Below are 20,027 nucleotides of genomic sequence, written 5' to 3'. Positions count from 1 at the left end.
ACTCTCAGAGCCGGAGTGTTTTCGTCCATTATGTTTCTTAATACGCTGAACAATCAATGTCGTCGTATATCTATATCTATATATACATCGTACAGCTCATCGTTCCATCTAAGGCGATACTCGCCGTTGCCAATGCGCAAAGGACCATAACTCTTCCGCAGAACCGTTTTCCCGAAAACTCGTAACGTCGACTCATCAGATGTTGTCATCGTCCATGCCTCTGCACCATATAGCAGGAAGGTGATGATGAGTGACTTGTAAAATTTGGCCATTTACTTTGCTTCTTTGTCGAACCTGGAGAAAGGAGAACCAACGGCGTGGTTGTTATGTCATCGAAGCATGTCAGCAGTTATACACTCCTGTAGAAGATTGTACCTTCTCTATTCAGATCTGAAGCTCGAATTATTTTCTCTTAAGAAGTTGATTGAATAAGTCGCACGATAGGGACAAGCCTTGTCTGAAGCTTCGTTTGGTATCGAACGGCTCAGAGAAGTCGTTCCCGATCCCGATATTGCTCAACGTCAAGTGTGTGTCGCTTCCCTTTTCACGGGAGTCCACACTGATAAGGTCCAATCAGTTTGTTGGCGGTGGGCTTTTGACATCTACTTAATTAAACTCTCTACTTGTATACATACAACTCAATCCAAAATGTGAGGTTCAGTTGCTTTTCTGTGAACATTGTAGTCTGGGAATTCTACGCTTTCATGCGTTTAATGGAGATCCCGTTACTTCTACATAACCAAAAATTCCACAAACTAAAGTATGTGCTTTATTTTATTTATAAGCTTTCTGTTGACGACTAAAAGCCACAAATTGATTGTCTAATGCGTTGTGATGCAGGGCTTCCGTGTTTTATACTTTGTCAGAGCGCTAGCCACCGAATTGCAGATGTTTAGCCAACTAACTAAGCAACGAACAGTCAGCCAAATACGGTCAATGGATACTAGACACGCATCACATGACTACACTTGGACAACGGTACGGGAGCGTGTGAATACAAGCAATTTATGAATACGCCAAGACTAGGTTAGCTAACAAACTAACAAACCGCAAAGTAAAGTAAAGCAATCAACTATGTGTTTCTGCTAGTTGCACGCTTACTAGCGTGTAGCGTACGGCCTTTTTTGGCGCGCATACCACTCAAGCCAACTGCACAAATGTACAAATGTGCAAGCCATTAACCATTACTAAACATCGCTTGGCACTTTTCACCGCCGCCCACAGAACAACAACGCGTATTAAAGAAATAAAAATAAATATAAATAAAAACGTCAAATTGACATCAATACGATGGAGATATCTTAGACCAGTTGCATACCATGCATAACTTAAATATTTTACATAAATTACCTACATAGACAACTAAATTTATATTCCGAGCGCACATTCTAATATGTACTTTTATCTTATTCTTCTTCTCCACAGATGCAACTCGAAGGCCTCGTATTTGCCACGCCAAAGTCTCGAGAAGTTGAACAACTTAGATCCGGATCATGGCAGTTATAAGCTCACGCTCACCTCAAACGAGGATTTGGTGGCGAATACAAAACCCGCCGCCTACGATATACTCAATACACATAATGGTAAAATGCCAAATAATTTGCCAGATGTGCTGCCATTGGGCGCGAAGTTACAGCCACAGCCTGCATCTCCCACATCCGCCAATGCTTCGCCGTTACGCTATGGTTCCAACAATAACTTGAATACAACAACTGTGTCGACGTCGTCGCAGCAACAGCAGCAGCAACAACCGATGTCTCCTAATTGCTACCCCGCATATCCTCCTACACAGCACCGCTACTCGACGCCAGCGACCATGAACAGCTACAACAGCAACAATATGGAGAACACTGCCGGCAAGGCAACTAATTACAGTCGATCTCAGTCATATGACACACATAATAACTCGCACAGTGGTAATCTCTATCATCCCAGTCACGCTAGCAATAGTCCCACAAAGTTTATGTCACAATCCACTATGGATTTAAAGCGCACACAACAACTGGAGCCGACGCTCGAAGAGACCACCGCCGCCTTGCTCAACGAGAGTGGCACAGTGTTGTCGCCTGCGCAATCGGAAAGTAGCCTAAGTAGTCCATGTAAACGTCAGCTGCAACCGTTGTCCATGAAACCGCTCTCGAGCCTCGGTAACTCCAGTGATAGTGGCAGTGGCAGTACGAGTGGCAGCGAGGGTCGCATTTTCCGTGCTGAAGTCGTCACGGCTACGCTGTCAACATCACCGATTGCGCCTATTAAATCCGTTATACGTAAGGATTCGCTACGCGAGAACATCGAAAAGATAACGCAGCTGCAGTCGAAACTGATGTCGGCACATCAGTCAGAAACCAGTTTGATAGGCATTTATGGTTCGAAAACAACGCTTAATACAACGACATCTGTGCCGACCACACCCACAACGAAGACCGAAAATACACACGCACAACTGACAACTGATAGTACCGTGAAGCAGGCTAGTGATATTTGCGTAGAACTGACGCAAGAACAAAACGACAATATCTGTAACAAGAATATGGAAAATAGCGCAGTGGACTCGAACAGCCCACAGCCGCCAAAATCGCCTACAAATACAGCAGCCACGCCAACCTCGCCAACAGCAAACGCTTCGCTACCTCAACCAGCCACTACCGTCGCCAGCACAAATACCGCAAGTGAGGATCTCAGTGCAACACAAACCGCCGAGCTGAATACCAGCACCGAGAGCTTAAAACTCGTGCAACGCAGCGAAGTCACACTACGCGTAAATCCCGCCACCACGGAGGCAGCTTCACAAACCGACGACGAACTGATCGCCGCAAACAACGATGCCGACGAACATACACGACTCACAGAACAACCACAAAGCAAGGAGGATGTACAGCAACAGCGCATAACATTACAGCCGCGTCAACGGCATCCGATCGAGATTGATTGTGAGGAAATGTCACAGGAATTGGCAACACTCTTGGCCACAAATGAGAAGTTGGTGCGGATTTTAGCGCCGCCCACACACAAATCACCCACAGACTATGTTAGTAACTTATACAATCCGAATGTGCCATTGCGACCGGCTAAACGAGATGTAGGCACTTCAACGCTGCTGCGCATGAAGGGACATGATGCACAGGAAAAGCTCACCGTTGAGCTACAATATGCCGAAGTGGAAGTACTATTGACCAACGGCGATAGTGAATCGGAGACGAGCGATTTGCTAAAGGCGAAAGTGGTAAGTTAGCTGAGCATAATTTAGTTACAGTACAGTTATAATGTTTTATTACTATTCCAGGATGAACTTATGAAACAGTTAAATCGCAAAATACGCATACTTAATAAGGAACAAACGACACTTAAGGCGGAGGCTGAACACAACGATGAATTGGGCAACAGTCTAGTCGGCAAGCTAACGGATAAGGTGCGGCCAATCGAAGCAACTAAATGTCGCACCTATATCGATGATGTCGGGCAGATTACCAGTTTGCTGCTTTCGCTCTCCGAACGATTAGCGCGCATAGAGAATAGTTTGAGCACCGTTTCAGCTGAGAATAGCGCCGAAAAGGTAAGAAAGAGTCAAAAATACTACTTAAGAAAATTATTTTTGGATCTTCCTGCATTTATTATAGCTTCTTAAGTAGGAAAACTATCTAGAATTGTTGTTATCTACTAAACAAATCATTTTCATTGATTCCCGCTCTTCTACTTTTCAGAAATCACTCGAGTTAAAACGCGATCGCCTGCTCGATCAGTTGGCCGAAGCGAAGCGTCTTAAGGAGGACATTGATCGACGTGGTAGCAGCGTGGTTAACATCGTCGAGAAAACACTCAGCGCCGATGATTTTGCCGATTTCGATTATTTCATCAATATGAAGGCGAAATTAATAGCGGATACGCGCGACGTCGCCGACAAGATCAAATGTGGCGAAGAACAACTGAATGCGCTCAGCGAAGCGCTCATACAAAGTGATTGTTAAAGTAGTGAAAACTTTGCGGACGCAAGCAAAGCTCTAAATAAGGCGTTTTACTAAAACTATATTTGTGTTTTTGTTGAAGAAACAAAGTAGAAATGATCGAGAATAGCGCAACTGCAGCTCAGGTCCAGGTCAGGTAATGACTTTTAGATAGCTAGATACATAGATATGTGTTTGTAATTAGGGTATGTTGGCTGAGTAAGCGGATTTTCCATGCCTTCAACGGCAACAAGTTGAAAGTTTTGTGTGAGAATCGTTAAGAAAATGGCGGACAAATGACGAGCGCAATTGAACTGAGCCGGCTTTCATCGAAGTCTAGTTTGATCATTGTAGTGTAGAGTAGCGGAGCGCCCATACACATTTGGGTGCTCTCCACTTAGTTTCTTTTGTGTAGAAGGGTAGAGCCTGTAAATTGTAAAGATTTGTTTTTCAAAACGCCGCAAACAGGGTGCTACGCTTTAAATAAATTGTATACCGTTATGTATGTAAAACTTAGTTGCTAGTACTTAGAAATGTATTAAAATTATGGCATTGGAAAACCATTGAAATAACACAGAGAGAACTTTTAAGCTTTGAAGAGCAAAGTAAACGGATATTTTGAAAGGCATTATTAAGCCAACTTGGCATAATTGCTGAATGCAGTTACTATTTAAAATTCAATTACTTTAATTTGTAGAATTTATAATACATACACACACACTTAATTGTATAATATGTGATTTAAAAGTACGATTTTATTTTAATTAGTCCTTATCACTATGGGAATCATATCAAAGTAAATGCACGCATGCGCAGGGTTTACGCTGTGAACTCCACTTTGTGCGCTTGAGCTGACGTTAACTCAAAAGCAATGCGACAACGAAAAATGTTTTAAACTTAGACAACTCTGGCGACTTAGCCTTCAAACCGCGCATTAAAACCGTGTATTGTGGAGAGAAGATTCGCGATTCTTAATTATTTACTCAAGTGTCTGTAAACTGCGTCCTATTTTAGATTTGATTAGCTTAAGTTTATGCACTGGCATTGGAGCAAAACTGTACTATAAATAAATTTTAATTAAACTCAAACTACAGCTCCACAGTTGAAATACAATAACAATGCAACAACAATATACTATATAATATATATAAGAAATGTAAATGTTATTAAAGAAATGGAAGAAAGCAACAAAAAAAGAAAACAATTTAAATGAAATTTGCATTAAAAATTTCTATTACCCAAATGTATATTTCGCAAAATGCAGCAGGTATGCGCATGTAATGATTTGTGTACTTATGTCGCTGCAATTTTAACGGGTTTGTGAAGTATTTGTTGCAAATTGAGCCACTTTAATTTTATGTATGCTTATGATAAGAATTATAAATAAAGAAATACTTCAAACTTATTTCTGGTATTTTATTTTTTTATGTTTATTTTTTGGTAACGGTGAGTATTACATATTTTACATATTTGATGATTGTTTCGAAACAGATTTTAAGGCAATTAAGACTCAGTTTGATTCGTTCGATTACATTTTAGGGCATTTTGTTTTGCTCTTCTGAAGTGCTGGCAACAGAAAATATTCGAAAACTCTACGAATCGAAAGTCCCTTCTTTTTCCACTGAATGCCAACCTCAGTAAGAAGCTTTTATATCGGAACTATAGCTATTGGGAATTGTGGGCTAATTTTTTTTAATGGACGTGTTTCTCCTTCAAAAATATTTAATTTACATATGAGCATGGAAACAATCTCTTGTCCTAGCGTAACTGGACTTTAATCCATTATTTCAATATCACGAACATGCGTTGATTTACTCATTTTATAATAGTATGACAAACTTGACATGCTTGAAAACAGTGTGAATTTGGCTTGGACGAAGAAAAATGTTATGAAGGATGGACGGTCAAAAACACAAATGACAACAAGTCATCAAATTGAAGCGAACGATTACCCGGAATTTGCAACTAGACACTAGGCAATAGACAGGATGAGGAGTTTAGCTTCTCCCGACTTATAGCCCCTCTTCTAACTACCATTTTCTCCGGTTCTCTGGGAAACATGGTATAAAAATTGGCTTGATTCATTGTTGGTCATCAAGCAGTCATAATTCTTTTGGAATGGATCCAAAAATTGCCAGAAAAATTTAAAAATGTTGTAACTTTAAATGGGCAATGCCTGAAGAATGCTATTGTACATGTTTTTCTTATTTTTTTTTCAGATTCAAAATACGTAAGTATGTATGTATGTACATATGTTTGTACATATGTATGTATGTGTATAGTTATAGCCCTAATATAAGATTGTAAATATTTTTAAAAAGATTTTCAGTGACTGATATAACATACTCAATAACAAGATATGCATAATTCCAATACAAGTAGTATTTTAAATATGTAGGTAAAAAATTATTTGCAACTCACCTTTAAAAAATAAAAATGTTTACTTTGAAGCAGAAGATATTTATTCTATTTTTTTTTTTGTTTTGATAAAAATATGTACATATTGTATGTATGTATGTAATTCATTTCATTTAGCATCGCATTTTCTTTTTTTTATTTCACTTATTTTATTTTTCACTTTATTTTATTTTATTTTATTTTATTTTATTTTATTTTATTTTATTTTATTTTATTTTATTTTATTTTATTTTATTTTATTTTATTTTATTTTATTTTATTTTATTTTATTTTATTTTATTTTATTTTATTTTATTTTATTTTATTTTATTTTATTTTATTTTATTTTATTTTATTTTATTTTTTATTTTATTTTATTTATTTTATTTTATTTTATTTTATTTTATTTTATTTTATTCCATTTTATTTTATTTTATTTTATTTTATAACACTTTAAGAACCCTGGACACTGTAAAATTTGCAAACACACACACTTTTGGCATTGCTCTACGGAAGCCTTTTGCTGCACTTGTAGTAGTGATACCACATACACACATATTACTCACGAAAACACACTTCACAGCAGCAGCAACCTTTCACTTAGCATTAATTTGCGACGCTTAAGAAAAAAAATGGGCCCCAAAAGCCTCTTTTACAGAAAATGAGCAATTTTATATTTAGATAATACAAATCTGCACCAATAAACACATATTTTACACATTTTCCCGATTTCGTATCGAAATAACGGATATAGGCATTTGCTAGCAGGAAATCCTGAATTTCGCAAAGAAGAAAGACACGACAAAACAGACGAAGCGACCGGCTCGAAAGCACCTGGTGAAAAAACACTTTTAGGCTAGGCATTTCATAGAATAAATATTGCATCACAATAGTTTCCGTTAATTAAGCACAATTTTACCAAAAATTACATCTTAAAAACGTTATAAAACATAAATTAAACAAATTTACCGGAGGACCACTGAAAACGTTTAGCGAAGCGCGTCGGATGTTGCAAACTGACAAAACAACCGCTATTTCGTACAGTTTGAAGGCCACTAAACCACCAACTGTCAATAAAGAATATAAAATGCAACCCTATATTTTGACAATTTGGCAACATTTTCCTTGGTAAACAAATTAGCGAAATATTTATTTGCTTATTATTATGCAGTTAAAGAAGAATATAAATTTACTTAAACGTTAATTAAAACTAAAAATCCAATATCTGTGTTTCCACAATTATAAATGTCCATAAATAGTAATTTAATAATGAAAAGAGTGAAAATATAAATCACAACAAAAATTGGCCTTCGAAATTGCATATGTCAACAAAATGGAAAATAAACCTGTGAACAACAACACAGACGGCAAGAATGACAACAACAAGGTGCTAAACCTGTTAATTGTCACTTGCCCACCAACAATTCATTTGCGACTCGCTACGTTATCTTCTTACTTATTGGACTAGCTGTCAATGCTGCAGCAGCACATAATCTCTAATTTTCAAGTCGATCAAACGTGAAAATAACGCAATTTTCGGCTTTAAACGTTTGTGATTGTGTTTGCGAATTGCAAAGAGGAGTTGAGGACTAATTGCTACAACTTTGTGTTGTACATCTGTTTTTGCTATGTTGAATAATATTCTACATCTTAGCTGGATACGTAAGGTCATAGCCAAAACGGTCGCACGAGTGCCTGTAGCAATAGCAAGCAAGCAATTTATAACTACCACAGCAGCTGGAGTATCAAGGCAAACCAGTTGTACAGTTTCAGTGACAAGAAGTATATTTGGAAGTGGTTGTGAAAAGTAAGTAGTAGCTTATGACAGCAACTTCACGTCTGATAATTATATATTTATAATATTCTCAATTTAATATATTTCAAATATGACATTTGTAGATACAACAGCTTTGCTTATAGCAGACAACCTGCTCAAACACGAAAAATGTCCGACAAAGGTGCACCCCAAAGCACTGCAGAAACGACGAAGAGCAGTGTAGCTGGTGCGACAGGTGACGCAGCTAAGCACACGAATCGCTTGATAAATGAAAAGTCGCCATATTTGTTGCAACATGCGCATAATCCGGTCGATTGGTACCCCTGGTGCGAGGAGGCGATTGAACGTGCACGCAAGGAGAACAAGTTAATATTTCTCTCGGTGGGTTATTCAACATGCCACTGGTGCCATGTGATGGAACACGAATCATTTGAAAATGAGAACGTCGCTAAAATAATGAATAAAAATTTTATCAATATAAAAGTTGATCGCGAAGAGCGTCCAGATATCGATAAAATCTATATGCAATTTGTGCTAATGTTGAACGGCAGTGGCGGTTGGCCCATGTCGGTGTGGCTAACACCAGATCTAGCCCCAATTACCGCAGGCACCTATTTTCCACCAAACGATCGGTGAGTATGCAAAATATTTTCGAGTATGAATTTCTATATAAGCGTTTAATGATATTTGCAGTTGGGGCATGCCCGCATTCACGACAGTGCTAAAAACGATAGCGTCCAAATGGCAATCAGATCAAGAGGAGTTAAAACAAACGGGCAAACATGTTATTAGTGCAATACAAAAGTCGCTAAGTGAAAAATCTACGACAGCCACCTTTGAACCAGGTAGCGCTGAGGCCAAATTGCATGAGGCAGTGAATATTTTCAAACGTCGCTATGATCAAGAATACGGTGGTTTTGGCATGCAACCGAAATTTCCCGAAGTAGCGCGCATAAATTTTCTCTTCCACGCCTATATTATCACCAAGGATGCAGATGTGCTCGACATGGCGCTACAAACGTTGCAGCACATTGGTCACGGCGGCATACACGATCATGTTTTTGGTGGTTTTGCGCGCTACTCTGTGGATCGTGTGTGGCATGTGCCGCACTTTGAGAAAATGCTCTACGATCAAGGCCAACTACTCACAGCCTACGCAAATGCTTACAAATTAACGAATGATCAGGCGTACTTGCAATACGCTGATGGCATCTTTCGTTACCTGATGAAGGATCTAAGACATCCAGATGGCGGTTTCTTCGCCGGCGAAGATGCTGACTCCTTGCCGACAGCTGATGCTAGCGTCAAAGTGGAGGGTGCATTTTACGCTTGGACTTGGTCCGAGGTGAAGCAGGCGGTGCATGCAAATGCAGCGTTGTATGCAGACTTGAAATTGGAGCTGGAGCGCATATTTGAAATCTACACGCATCACTACGATTTGCGTCAAACGGGTAATGTTGAGCCCAACAGTGATCCGCATGGTCATCTCACGGCCAAAAATATACACATTGTGCGTGGCTCAAAAGCTGAAACCTGCGCAAAATTTGATATCACCGAGGGACAACTGCAGCACGTGTTGGACATAACTAATGAGGTGCTGCACAAAATACGCGATCTGCGACCGCGCCCACATTTGGATACGAAAATAATTTGCGCCTGGAATGGTTTAGTGCTCTCCGGTTTATCGAAATTGGCCAATTGTCGTTCAGCAAAACGCGCTGAGTACGTCAAAGCCGCAGAGGAACTGTACAAATTTATGCACAAACATTTGTATGATGAGGAGAGGAAGGTGTTGCTGCGTTCTTGTTATGGCCTTGGTACCGATGACTCAACTTTGGAGAGTGTATCGTAAGTTTAGTGTATTTTTATACCCGGAACACGTTACATTAAGTTCGTCACGAAGTGTGTAACTATTCCCAAAGTTTTTGAGATATCGCGCTGAAACTTTGCACACGTAATTTTCTCTTCAAGAAACCGCTCATTTGTTGGAACCGCAGCCGTCGGACCACTATACCATAAAGCTACCTTACAAATTGACAGTCGGTTCTGCGTAACCGGAACGGTTACACACTTTTGTATGAAACCTTCTTTATTTGTCGCAGATATTATAGCTTCCATCCAGTCGAAGTTTACTTTTCTCTTGCTTTGTTGAAATATATACATATACACATGTTCAAATATTGCTACAATTATCCAATTATTTCAGCGCCCAGAGCATCGATGGCTTTCTAGACGATTACGCGTTTCTCATCAGGGGTCTATTGGACTACTATAAAGCTTCGATGGACGGCAGCGCGCTCAAATGGGCTAAAGAATTGCAAGAGGTACAGGATACACGCTTCTGGGATGACACGCATGGTGCGTATTTCTACTCAGAGGCCAACTCGCCGAATGTGATTGTGCGACTAAAAGAAGGTGGGTAATCAGACAACAACTCCTCATTATATGAAATCACAAACAAAAATAATGTTTCTGCCTCCCACAGACCACGATGGCGCCGAGCCATGTGGTAATAGCATTGCTGCACGCAACCTCCTCCTACTCGCTCACTATTTAGACCAAGATAGTTACAAGGACCGCGCTATTAAATTATTGGAGTTCTTCGCTGATATTAATCCATTCGGCTATACACTACCAGCCATGATGTCTGCGTTATTGTTGCACGAAAATGGTCTCGATTTGGTGGCTGTAGTTGGTCCGGACTCGAATACGACACATCGCTTCGTAGAAATATTACGAAAATTCTATATACCCGGCATGATAATATTACATGTCGATCCGCAATATCCGGATGAGACTTACAATCAACGGGTGCAGGATAAATTCAAAATGGTCAATGGTAAAACAACGGTTTATATCTGTCATGAGCGTGTTTGCCGTATGCCAGTTACTGACCCTGAAGAACTCGAACAAAATCTGAAAGAGAGATTCTTTAAGCAAGACGAGTGAAGATGCTTTTAAATTTGTAACCAAAATAATTGTTACATCTAGCGTTTACAAACAAAAGCAGTAGTGATAAAAACTTATTAGTATGCAGACGTTTGAAAAACGAAAGGGCTAGTGCAAAGCGCTAGTTACAATTCTGCTAAATAGTTTAGAGCTCGTGTCTGTCAAATTTTACTTCGGTTCTGTTATTAATAGTGCTATTTACTAATTTTAAATAGTATATACGCAAATATGTTTATTAAATCAATTGAATTGTATACGCTTGGCGATAAGTGTTTGTAATTTTAGCAGCGTGAAAAAAACAATTGTGAAATTTGTTTTGCTTGTTAAATAAATACTCATAAGAATGTTATTAAGTAGTTTGCAGTGAACTTTAAACAGTAAAAAAATAAAATCAGAACCCACTTCAAGTATTTTTATTTCAAAGCAAGAAAACACGGTCGCAACGAAGCTATATTACCATTTAAAAATACAAATGATCCTTAAAGAGCTTGATTTTGAACGGTCAGTTTGTATGACAGCTATATGCTATAGTGGTCCCAACTGAATAAATTTTTCGGAGATTGTACCGTTGCCCAGGATAATATTACACGTCAAATTTCGAGACGATAACTTGCCAAACAAAAAGGCTTCCATACAAGAACTTGGTTTTCATAGGTCGGTTTGTATGGCAGCTATATGCTATAGTGGTCCGATATCAGCGGTTCCTACAAACCAACCGCTACTTCGAGAGAAATTGACCTACCCAAATTTCCAGATAGCCATCCCAAAAGTTGAGGGACTAGTTCGCGTATATACGAGCAGATGGACATGGCTAAATCGACTCAGGTCGTTATTTATATTTTATAGGGTCTAGGACGTTCCTTTCTGGATGTTATAAACTTCGTGATAAAATTATTATACACTATTTAGAGGTATAATTAAAATTTTTTGTGATTTATGAAATACTTTCACTTTGTTTCACTTTTTTCATGCATTTTCGCTAAACGGTCTTGTTGTTGCTGTCAATTTTATTGTATTAAAATCCACTGTTATTTTATGTTTTATTTCTTTTTGTTTTTTAGTATTTATTTATTTGTTTTGCCGAACACACAGCATTCTTTGTGTTCGCTACTCACACATTTACAACGCAAAATAATCAGAGAGATGTAAACAAACAATTCACACACAGAGTAATGCGGCGCATTTAGCCACTTATTATGCCCAGTTCGTCAGTGCGTCCGCACGTCATGGCATAAAATCCTGCGTTTGGAGGTCAGCTGGCGACGGGGCATACACAGAAGCACTGGACCGCCTCTTCTACAATAGTTTACAATACAATTATGTATATTTCATTTTTTTTATAATTTTATGTTTAAGTTTTGTTTCTTTCTTTAGTGTTTTCTTTTTTCTTTTTTGTTCAAACAAAATATAAAAAGGAGAGAAAGAATATCTATCGTTACGTTTAAAGTTAAATTTACGCAAAAAGTTCAGTGAACAAATTATTTTTGCAGTACATTAATTAATAATTTAGCAGAAGAAATTCATATTGATCACATTGAGACCCATTTGGAAGGTAGACGTCTGCACTCGTCGTCATCGTACTCGTCCATATTACTAATTTTAGTCATTTATGTTCCTTAACTCGGTTGTGTTGCCTTCAATTTCACTGTTGCAAGCCAACTTGCATCAAGTTGGCAGTGGTTAGACACGTTAGCGTATCTAACTTATTAGGCATCATGCATTGTCATGGCGGCATCGAAATTGTCCATCATAGCGTCCATACGCTCCTGCTGCTCAAAGCGTGCAAAACGTCTTTGCCGCTTGGATATCCGTAATCGACGACGTATTGTGGCAACTTTGTAGCGTCTCAGTCGCCGAAAACGTGTCTCCTCTTCTTCGGCATCATCGTATTCGGGCGCGGACACTGAGTCCTCCTCTTCGCCACCACCACCCACTGCCACCGGGTCCCGAAAAAACTCTTTAGGATTCCGATGGATTTTGAAGATTTTTGCATTGGCGTCATGCTTTCGTATCACACGGGAGTTAACGCTAATGCCACGTTCTGGCGGTAGCTTTGCTGAATTTTCCTCCGCTAGCGTACCACCACCATTACTCGTATTCCCACTAACTCCACCGGCCCCACTTGTGCCCAAACCACTACTAGTTATCTTGATAACATTGAAGAGTTCTGCTAATTCTGCATCGGTGCGTTGTTGCTCCTTGAGTTTCTTTTTGTACTTGGGTGCATAATCGAGAATGTAGAGGAGGCTGTTCAGCGGCTCATCGTCAGCACTACTACCATTGACGTTGAGATTGCTGGAGGCGGTGGGTGAGGGCGCAGGCGTATTATTTGCCGTCAGTGATGTGGGCGTGGATGGCGGCGCTGGTGGTGCGCCATGCGACACCGTATAGCGGCGATGCGGCCGCTGTCGACGTTTCACAACCTTCCAAGAGAAAATACTGGGCTCTTGCGGCACCAACTCCAAATCATACATTTCACCTGTTTGCGGCGGTGGCGTAGAACATAATTCCACATCATACTCTTCATCCGATTTGGCCATTTCGATTGTCTGCTGATTGCGTTACCCACAACGGCCATAACAAAAGCAGCAGCACATGAATACAAAAACATCAATTCCGGCATAATCGGTAAGGGCGTGAAAAGAAGATAGTTGAAAAATATGTAGATACACAAGGTATAAGTTGAAATTCAATTAGATATGGTTAAATTTCTGGAATATCCAGCTTTAATGGAGTTGTGGCACATACCTGGAAGAGATATTCAGCCTCGGTATATTTTTGGTCAGCCAGTCGATGGAACTCCGCCATCATTGAGTCGGGTCGATTTGAAAAGCGTGTCGTCAGGAAAATAAACAAAAACAAAGTGAAATGACGAGGAAAACGGCGAATACGAGGAGAACGGAATTTTTCCCGAAATTTTTCACGATTTCCTTTTCCTCTTTGTTTTCGTTTCTGCTTTCGTGTTTCTTGTTCTCGTTGTTTTTTGTTTTGCTGGTTTTTGTTATTGTTTCACATGTGTTTTCATTTCAATAATTTGCCACTCGGTGGGGTCTTTTCGTCAGAGTTTTAAGTTAGTGGCGGTGTACACAAACGGTTTTGTTAGCACGAAGCCCTGACGCTTGGAAAATAGCATCGAATGCCTATACAAATTGAATTTAAGTTTTCGTGTAAGTCGTGGAATAACATTAATAATGATGTTAACCAAAATTAAAAGATTATAGTAGTTGTCTATTAAATCAATTATTTGTAAACTCTTGCACAACTTTTTATTTCACCGAATGCATCATTGCAGTGGCCAGTGCTGCCATTCGCAAAACTGTCATGTCTGACAACCGAAAATCTGACGTTTGTTCAGCCGGTTCAATTCGTGTAGTCTTGTGAGAATTTTTTCACCTTTCAAATTTCGTGGTTTTTGTTTCACAGCGTCCAAAAAGTGCGAAAATTTATCTGCGTGAATCCAGCGAATCCAAGCCCGAGAAATTAACTCAAAATGTCCGCCTTCCCGGGTAGTATCGCCTTCGACGAATACGGTCGTCCTTTTATAATTTTACGTGAACAAGAACGCGAAAAGCGCATCACTGGAACCGATGCTATCAAGGTTGGATCAATAGCTTTTCAAAAACAAAAAAATACATATTTAACTAATATATTTGGTGAATAAAGAAAGATTTTGTGTAAATTCTCAGCATAAGTGCTAAATTACTATATGAGTGACTAATGTTTTTGATACCGCTCCCGAAATTTCCAGACGGTAGCAGCTGCTATTGTGTTCACTAATTTTTCAATGATACTTTGCCGAAAAATTGCTAATTTTTTGTTTTAATTATAAAAAAGTGCTTAAAATAATGAATAAACTCAAAATTTTAATTATTTTGTTCGTAAATCCTATAAATTCTGTGAAGAACCGATCAGGTGTGTCCATATGACGTCACGTCAATAATGGCGTGCATATGTGAGGTTAAAGACGCTGTGACTCAGCGGTGTACTAGTAAATTGCAAACACATATCATTTATATTAATTTTATTTTAATAACATTTGACTTGAGTTCAATCTTCCTTTCAATAATTAGAATCATATTTGCTTTACAGAGTCACATTTTGGCCGCACGCCAAATCGCTAGTACGCTGAAAACATCATTGGGTCCAAAAGGTTTGGATAAAATTATGGTTAGCGCAGATGGCGATGTGACCGTAACAAATGATGGTGCCACAATAATGAAATTGATGGAGGTCGATCACGAGATTGGCAAACTCATGGTGCAATTGTCACAATCACAGGATGACGAAATCGGCGACGGCACTACTGGCGTCGTTGTTTTAGCCGGTGCTTTGCTCGAGCAAGCTGAAAGCCTTATTGATCGTGGCATTCATCCAATTCGTATTGCTGATGGTTTCGAATTGGCCGCTCAGTGCGCTGTTAGACAATTAGAATCTATTGCCGAACCATTCCCTATCGATCCCAAAAATAAGGAACCACTCGTACAGATTGCTATGACTACACTAGGCAGTAAAATTGTGAACAAGTGCCATTTGCAAATGGCTACCATGGCCGTGGATGCTGTGTTGAACGTGGCTGATATTGAGAAGCGTGATGTGAATTTCGAGTTGATCAAAATTGAGACCAAAGTTGGTGGTCGCATGGAGGATTCGATGCTGGTGAAAGGTGTTGTGGTCGACAAAACCATGAGCCATGCACAAATGCCGAAAGTGTTGAAAGATGTAAAGCTTGCTATACTCACCTGCCCATTTGAACCACCAAAGCCCAAGACCAAGCATAAGTTGGATGTCACTTCGGCCGAAGACTACCGTGCGCTGCGTGAATACGAACAGGAGAAATTCGTAAATATGGTTAAACAAGTTAAGGACGCTGGTGCCACTTTGGCCATCTGCCAATGGGGCTTCGATGATGAAGCCAACCATTTGTTGCTGCAACACGAATTGCCTGCGGTTCGTTGGGTCGGTGGACCTGAAATCGAATTGATTGCTATTGCCACTGGTGGCAGAATCGTACCACGTTTCGAGGAATTGACAGCCGAAAAGCTGGGTACTGCTGGTTTAGTGCGTGAACTATGTGAGTAAAGTCTACTTGTTTTCTTGTTTAATGACATTTTGCTAATAAATGTTTGCTTTGTAGCTTTCGGTACGTCCAAGGACAAAATGTTGGTTATTGAGGAGTGCAAGAATTCCAAGGCTGTAACTATTTTCCTGCGTGGTGGCAATGCCATGATCATTGCCGAGGCCAAACGTTCTATACACGATGCACTTTGTGTTGTACGCTCGTTGATTAAGGTAACCAAGCTACAAGCTTTCGCAAATTATATGATCTAAATTATAATTTTCATTCTAGGATAATCGCATTGTCTACGGTGGTGGTGCAGCTGAAATCAGTTGCTCTCTAGCCGTTGCCAAAGAGGCCGATCAGTTGTCCACTCTGGAGCAGTATGCCTTCCGTGCCTTCTCCGTGGCCCTCGAGAACATACCGTTGGCTTTAGCCGAGAATAGCGGCTTGCATCCCATTGAAACATTGTCTGAGTTGAAGGCACGTCAAGTTTCAGAGAAGTGCCCCAGCTTGGGTGTGGATTGCATGCTGTCCGGTGATTCTGATATGAAGAATCATAATGTAGTCGAATCGTTGAATTCCAAGAAACAACAGATCCTCCTCGCGACACAGTTAGTGAAGATGATACTTAAAATTGATGATGTACGCTCCAAGGACGGCCAGTAAATGTGCGAAAACCAAACAGCATTAATACCATAAACACACTAAACTCATCTCATCATATACTTAAAACGCATTTGTTACCGTCTGTACGTCTGCTTCACTTTTATAAAAATTTAATAACTCACTATGATTCTATGTTTTAAAGGGACGCGTGCGCACCTACAAGAATACTGCTCCTTTGCGCCGTTGAACAATTATAATTTGTTTGCTTAATTAATAAAGTACTAAAAGAAGGAACAAATTAAATAATATTTTGTTTTTATTGTATAACTAATTACAAAGTATAGTACAACGCTGGTATATAAAGGAACATTTCAAACTTAAAATGCCAACAACAGTAAACACTTTCTGGCAAATTTGATATTCAACCACTTTTTAATTGCACAAAACCCGTTAGGCCTGCTTACGTTCAGGCTTTCTTGCCGTTGATACGCCTAAGCTGCTTACGATTCACTTGATCGAAGAAGAGTAGACCAGCTGCACGTTCCACCGTTTCTGGTGGCACTTGAAACACCTGCAGTGGCGTGTCGTCGCTGATCACTTGATTAGGCATTACGTACGCCTCCATATCCAGTTGCTGATCGGCCGTTTCACCCACAATGACTTTGTAAAAATGCGTCGGCACCGCCACAGTATTGGCGCCGATTACCTCATATTTCACATAGGTCTTGCCATCGTCTTCTTTACGCGGCAAATACAATGGCCCCGTGCACACGTACACATTCGGATAGGTCTGCGTTAATTTACGCACATACATCTCCAGTCGATTCCACGAATCGCGATTGAAACCCTGTCCCACTTGCGGTGCCATATTCGATAGAAAGAAGGTGTCTTCACAGTGTTTCTGATGACGCCGGTGATTGCCCGCCGCCGCCATGTGTCCGCGATCGTAGCCTGAACGTCGGTAATCGGTATTTTGTGCGCGAAAGAATGGATGTATACTTTCGTCGGCACGAAAGTCACATTTGGAACGATCCACCGCGTCGTTACGCGCCACCGATGCGGGTGTTAAATGTTCGAAAACCCAATGTGGCACGCGATTGCGTCTATCATAGGACAGCACAAAATCGGAATAGGAGCGTACGTGATCGAGGCCGGGAAAACCGTATTTCATGATTTGCGAAATGCGCGCTGGTGTGGCGGTGAGGTTCACTTCTTCTGCAGGCACTGGCACTGCAGCGGAGACAGTACCGAAAATGGGTAGTCCGGGACGACGTTCAAACTAGCGATAGAAAATAACGACTTTTGTTGAAAATAAATGTTGCACTTTGTAAGTAAAGCATTTCTCACCCTCTGCTGTGCATCCTGCACAAATGTTCGTTGCTCCGTGTGTGGCGCCTCAAGTTGTTGACGCTCTACGTATTTACCCGTGTAGTAGGCACAAGTAGCGGCCGTCGCACATACTACGATATTTCTAACTATTCTTTTATTCATTGTTTTTTCCAGTTATTTAGATAAGCATATATGGCAGTAATTGTTATTTGAATATAAGCATATTATGCACTTATCCCCACGTGAATTCCCTTTTATCAGTTCACCTGCAGGCTAACAGCTGATTGGGGTTATCCAACAGCGCACAGCTGTAAGTGCACTGTGTGCCAATAAGCATAATGAAAATTTCTTGAAATTAATACATAGATTTGCATTTTAGCTGCCTGATCCTTAACTTTTTACTTCTTTATACAATTTCATTTAATTTTTTCAAAAAAGAAAATTATTTTTATAAGAAACTGCTTTTATTTTGTTTTGTTCACACTTTCTTCAATACTTATCGACATATGAATTATCGATAACTCAGAGTGGCCTCACTGACAGCACAGCGTCTGTTGGCTCTCAAACTGCGCATTCTAGCGGTTATTGTGACAGTTCGTGATATCCGCTATACGTTTTTGTGCATCTTCCGTCGCTCGAGATTAATTTTGTTAAATTAAAGTGGTTTGTTTATATATTTCAAGTGTTAATTTGTGTATTCGCGTTAATAAATGTGAAAGTGAAGTGCTGAAAAGTGTTTTGAGCGCAATGCCCAGTTTGCAAGTGGAAATTTTTGCACGGCATTGTTTGTGGCTGCCGGCTTTGTGATGAAGTGGTTTATCCTTTATTGGAGCAATGTTTCCGGTTAATGAAGGTGTATTTCCTTGTTTTCTCAATATCCTGAATGCAAATGCGTAAAATGCCGATTAAAATCAGTTTAAAATCATTAAGTTTTGGTGCGCCCACAGGAGCCCCATCAAATAAGTATATGTGTATGTGTTTTGTGCGTTCGGCAAGCACTGCTACTGTGGCAATGCAAAAATATGTGTTCGTGTGTGCATTTATAGCAATGAAATTAGTTTCCAATAAGCGTATGTCATAATTTGTGTTTGTGTTCCTCGCTGTTTCGTGTGAGCGAAGAGTATTTGTTTTAATAAAATGAAAAGAAAGCAGCATATTTATATTTATTTGTTCAAATCTATGTATGAGTGTTTAACATCCTAAAAAAGGCAAATTTGGAATGTTTTTATTTCAATAAAAAAGTTAAAATTATAAAAAAATTAAAAAAAAAAAAATTAATAAAAAAAATAAAATTAAAAAAAAAATAATAATTAAAAAATATATTTAATTATGTGTAATTTGTGCTTTTATAATTAGATGTGGCTCCAGAGACGACGATATACATTTCTTCATGCTGGTGAGTCTGAGCCAATTATTATAAAACTAATTTATTTAACAAACTTTTATATTTTGGAGGTTATGTTGTCAATTAAGTATTTTTCGGTTTCTTGTATATATATAAACATAATAAAAACAAGCAAAACCGTTAACTTCGGTTGCAGCGGATTTATAATAAACTACACAGTTGCATTTTATATCATAAAAGGGTTTAAAAATATTTTATCTCGAGCTTAAGCGGTCACTTGATTGGATGCTATATGGTTTAGTAGTCCGATCTGAACAATTTGCTCGGATACTTATATTGGAGCTTCAGACAATAACTCGTGCCAAATTTCGTGAATATATCTCGATAAATGGAAAAGTTCTCTATACAAGAACTTCAGTTCGATCATTCACTTTGTATCCCAGCTATATGCTATAGTAGTCCGATCCAAACGATTTTTTCGTTGATCATAACGTTGCCTTCGGTATTAATCTGTGCCAAATTTCGTCATGATATTTTGTCAATTAAAAAGGTTTCTCATACAAGGACTTCACATTGATCGATCAGTTTGCATAACAGCTATAATTTTCTTCTTTACTGGCGTAG

The 20,027-nt window shown here is 39.3% G+C and overlaps 5 protein-coding genes across 10 annotated transcripts in view; 3 read left to right on the top strand and 2 right to left on the bottom strand.

Annotated features, from left to right (window-relative positions):
* The window catches only part of LOC126756170 (protein Shroom), a 317,073-nt gene extending 312,356 nt beyond the window's left edge, over nt 1–4,717 (top strand). For all 4 annotated transcript variants that reach the window (XM_050469026.1, XM_050469025.1, XM_050469027.1 and 1 more), the window contains 3 exons: nt 1,426–3,223; nt 3,284–3,553; nt 3,702–4,717. In XM_050469026.1, coding sequence (XP_050324983.1) covers nt 1,426–3,223; nt 3,284–3,553; nt 3,702–3,965 — 2,332 coding nt within the window. In that variant the 3' untranslated portion in view covers nt 3,966–4,717. The remainder of the gene's footprint in view (nt 1–1,425; nt 3,224–3,283; nt 3,554–3,701) is intronic.
* Nucleotides 4,718–7,511: 2,794 nt separating this feature from the next.
* On the top strand, nt 7,512–11,465 carry LOC126756173 (uncharacterized protein B0495.5). The gene is made up of 5 exons (XM_050469031.1): nt 7,512–8,145; nt 8,238–8,747; nt 8,809–9,963; nt 10,322–10,530; nt 10,601–11,465. Exons 1-5 carry the CDS (start codon nt 7,967–7,969, stop codon nt 11,062–11,064), a joined length of 2,517 nt encoding a protein of 838 aa, XP_050324988.1. The 5' UTR covers nt 7,512–7,966; the 3' UTR covers nt 11,065–11,465.
* Nucleotides 11,466–12,092: 627 nt separating this feature from the next.
* LOC126756182 (uncharacterized) lies at nt 12,093–14,055 on the bottom strand. 2 transcript variants are annotated; one of them, XM_050469042.1, is made up of 2 exons: nt 13,813–14,055; nt 12,093–13,616 (listed from the first exon to the last, which is right to left on the bottom strand). In XM_050469042.1, the coding sequence occupies exons 1-2, from the start codon at nt 13,873–13,875 to the stop codon at nt 12,771–12,773; spliced, it is 909 nt and encodes a 302-aa protein (XP_050324999.1). In that variant the 5' UTR covers nt 13,876–14,055; the 3' UTR covers nt 12,093–12,770. The 2 variants fall into 2 exon arrangements, with proteins under 2 accessions (XP_050324999.1, XP_050325000.1); XM_050469043.1 differs by having other exon boundaries at nt 12,093–13,613; nt 13,813–14,053.
* Nucleotides 14,056–14,410: 355 nt separating this feature from the next.
* LOC126756176 (T-complex protein 1 subunit epsilon) lies at nt 14,411–17,035 on the top strand. Of its 2 annotated transcripts, XR_007666551.1 has the most exons (5): nt 14,411–14,662; nt 15,154–16,135; nt 16,199–16,353; nt 16,412–16,872; nt 16,932–17,035. XR_007666551.1 is itself a non-coding variant. In XM_050469033.1 (4 exons), exons 1-4 carry the CDS (start codon nt 14,555–14,557, stop codon nt 16,787–16,789), a joined length of 1,623 nt encoding a protein of 540 aa, XP_050324990.1. In that variant the 5' UTR covers nt 14,411–14,554; the 3' UTR covers nt 16,790–17,035. The 2 variants fall into 2 exon arrangements, 1 of the variants encoding a protein (XP_050324990.1); XM_050469033.1 differs by having other exon boundaries at nt 16,412–17,035.
* On the bottom strand, nt 17,028–18,363 carry LOC126756181 (endonuclease G, mitochondrial). Its single transcript, XM_050469041.1, has 2 exons — nt 18,077–18,363; nt 17,028–18,008 (listed from the first exon to the last, which is right to left on the bottom strand). Exons 1-2 carry the CDS (start codon nt 18,218–18,220, stop codon nt 17,196–17,198), a joined length of 957 nt encoding a protein of 318 aa, XP_050324998.1. The 5' UTR covers nt 18,221–18,363; the 3' UTR covers nt 17,028–17,195.
* Between the last annotated feature and the right edge of the window lie 1,664 nt (nt 18,364–20,027).

Source organism: Bactrocera neohumeralis, chromosome 4 (genome assembly GCF_024586455.1).
Source record: "Bactrocera neohumeralis isolate Rockhampton chromosome 4, APGP_CSIRO_Bneo_wtdbg2-racon-allhic-juicebox.fasta_v2, whole genome shotgun sequence".
NCBI classification, from domain to species: domain Eukaryota; kingdom Metazoa; phylum Arthropoda; class Insecta; order Diptera; family Tephritidae; genus Bactrocera; species Bactrocera neohumeralis.
This window is presented reverse-complemented; position numbering and strand designations above follow the sequence as displayed.